The following is a 2,743-nucleotide window of genomic DNA, read 5'->3' as shown; positions in this document are numbered from 1 at the left end:
CATGTTTCTTGTAGAATATGCCACATTCTGGACTTATCTCCCTTTTTCTTCATTACACTTGTTCTTAATACCCCCTATATACCTTTTAAATTTGCACTTATATCTAGATTGGGGCTTCTCAAGCTTGACACGATGGACATTTTTGGCTAGATAATTCTTTGTTGTGAAGAGGCTGGCCTGTGTGCTGTAGGATGTTTAGATGCATCCCTGGCCTCTTTCCATTAAATGCAGTAACAACCCTCTTCATGCTGTCCCCTTTCCCCAGGTTATGCCAAAAAAAAAAAAAAAATGTCTCCAGACATTGTCAAAGTGCTCAGGGCAGGTAGGAGGTTAAGAGAAGGGTGGGGATCCACTCTTTGGTTGGGAGCCACTGCCTAGAAGTTTGATTAAAATCAAGTTAAACAATTTTGGCAAGAATAGTTCTTTAATGGTATTGTATATTTCTAACTGCATGACATCAGTAAGCATATAATACCAGACTGTCCCATTATTAGCGATTCTAGTTTTGGTCACTTGTTTAAGGCAGTGATTTTTTTTTTTTTTTTTTGAAGGTAAAGGTGATTTTCTCTTTTGCAGTAAGTTATGTCTTGATACTTTGAGACCATATGAAGATCCTGTACTCCTACAATCTTTCACCCAGTGGCTTCTAGCATCCTCTGATGAACTTTGCCTGAATCAATTACAATCGATTTGGAAAACGGTCACTTTCTAATTTTTTTTTCTATACTTAATTTCTAGAATTCCTCTGAAAATTTTCATCTTCCTTCTTTTATTTTTAGTGGCACTCTGAACTCATGCATTTCCTTTACCTAATTTTTTATTCAATTAATTATAGTAATTATTCTTTTTTCTACTCATATAGTCTTAAATTTCTCCAGTGAAGCCCACTCCTTAAAGCATATCTTAAAGTAAGGGAATTTAGTGTTTTGTGGAGCATTAAAGTTATTGTAAGCACCACGCGACGGTAATTTCTTATTATATTACACTGCGTATGAGAACAAAAGTGTATAGGCTTTACATTTAACCAGTGAAGAATTCTGATTGGGACAATCTATCATTTTTACAGTGTACGTTACATTATTTGCAAAAGGTAAATAACTGGTAAGAGAAGATTCAACCACCAAGAAAAATTAGTAGCAATTTAATTTTGAGTCACCTATTTACTTCAGAATGGTAAATCTTTTCCTGACTCCTGGATATGATAACTGGTGCCTATAAATAAACATACTTGTAGCATATATATGGCCTAAACATTGTATACTACTGCAAATTGTAGGGCACAGAATGGAGTTACTTCTGATTCTAAAACTGCTTGGCAACCAATTACAACAGCATTAGAACTCAGCAAAGCATCGCGACTTCATCCCTTTTGGGACGCCCAAACGGAATATCCCAGTTAAAATGAGAAAAATCTGTATTATGCAATTTTAGCTCCACTCCAAGTACTCATCTCCTTCCTTCTGTAACAGTCAAATCTTTCCCCAGCCTCAGGAGTGGCTCTGCCCAGTTCCGCAGTATGCTCTGTGTTTATGCTGAAGGCTTCAAATGAACCAACCGCAGCGACGAGATTTCGGTTAACAGTCTCACCCGGGGACTCAGCAGTTGAGGCGAGAACCACTTCAAAGAGTCTTTTTTCCTGGCCCGGTCCAGGTGAAATACCGTGGAAGGTGGAGCAAACTTTTAGGGAGCGTCTCTCCAGCGCGCGTCCCTCCTGATTGGCTAGCGTGAGTCCCGGCCGCCCAATCACGCTAGAGCGTCCTCCGCGCCGCCGCCGCGCATGCCCACTCGGGGACGCGGCCCTGCGCCTCAGCCCTGGAAATCTAAGGACACAAGCCTGGGGGCGATAGGAGCCAGGCCCGGGTGTGTCCGTGCTAACGTCACAGGGCCGCGCTGGGACGTGGACGGGCCCAGTGAGAGAGCGACAAGAAAAACAAGCACTGACACAACTGCCCGATTTTCCCACGTCCCCTACGTGCAGATTTTCTTGGGTTGCCCATTCACTTTTCTTGTGATGCCCGACCTAGATAATTTGATTTGCCAGTGAGGGACTTGTGTGCTTCGCGTCCAGGCGACTAGAAAAGCGGGGCGATTGGAGCGAGTCTTTATAAGAAAGTACACTTTTTTTCTATGTAGAGTGGGCTCGGATACACCTCTCCTTTGTTTTATGCATAAAACGCGGCCTTTTGAGCGCCAGGTGGAAGCGCTGCCTCCGACCGGCCCATCCGTCCCAGCGCTAGCGTTACCCTTCCCTCCCTGGGCCGCCCGTCTGCCTGCTGCTTCCTGCCCTACGAAGTACCCCCCACGACTAGTTTCCGAGGTGTGCGACTCAGGGAGAGTGACCCGCAACCAAAAGCAACCGGCCTTCGGTGCAGAGGAGCAGTGTCGCGGTCCTCGGCGGCACAGCAGCCTCCTCCCTCCCGGTCGCCCCCGGCGCGCCGCGGCCACCCAGCCGCACGGCGGGCCAGCCCCTGCGGCCGCTCGGAAAACGCGGCGAGCGGATCCGCGCGCGGAAGCGCCGCGCGCACTGAGCATGCCCAGTTGCAGAGCCGACCAGAGGAGTTTTTTTTTTTTTCTTTTCTTTCTTTTTCTTTTTCTTTTCTTTCTTCTTCTTTTTTTTTCTTTTTGGTCTCCAGTAGGAGGACGCCCCCCCCATCCCCACCCCAGCCCCCCACCATCCCCGGCCTGAGCAGCTACCATGGCCGAGGTCCCCGGCGCGGCGTTGTCCCAGGCGGGTTGGTAAGTG

The 2,743-nt window shown here is 46.9% G+C and overlaps 1 protein-coding gene across 3 annotated transcripts in view; it reads left to right on the top strand.

Annotated features, from left to right (window-relative positions):
• Positions 1-2,623: 2,623 nt before the first annotated feature.
• Positions 2,624-2,743, top strand: part of TDRD3 (tudor domain containing 3) — a 147,347-nt gene continuing 147,227 nt past the window's right edge. For all 3 annotated transcript variants that reach the window (XM_023525124.1, XM_011381013.2, XM_023525126.1), the window contains exon 1: positions 2,624-2,736. In XM_023525124.1, the coding sequence (XP_023380892.1) occupies positions 2,696-2,736 (41 nt within the window). In that variant the 5' untranslated portion in view covers positions 2,624-2,695. The remainder of the gene's footprint in view (positions 2,737-2,743) is intronic.

Source organism: Pteropus vampyrus, unplaced genomic scaffold (genome assembly GCF_000151845.1).
Source record: "Pteropus vampyrus isolate Shadow unplaced genomic scaffold, Pvam_2.0 Scaffold13, whole genome shotgun sequence".
In the NCBI taxonomy this organism is placed as follows: Eukaryota; Metazoa; Chordata; class Mammalia; order Chiroptera; family Pteropodidae; genus Pteropus; species Pteropus vampyrus.
This window is presented reverse-complemented; position numbering and strand designations above follow the sequence as displayed.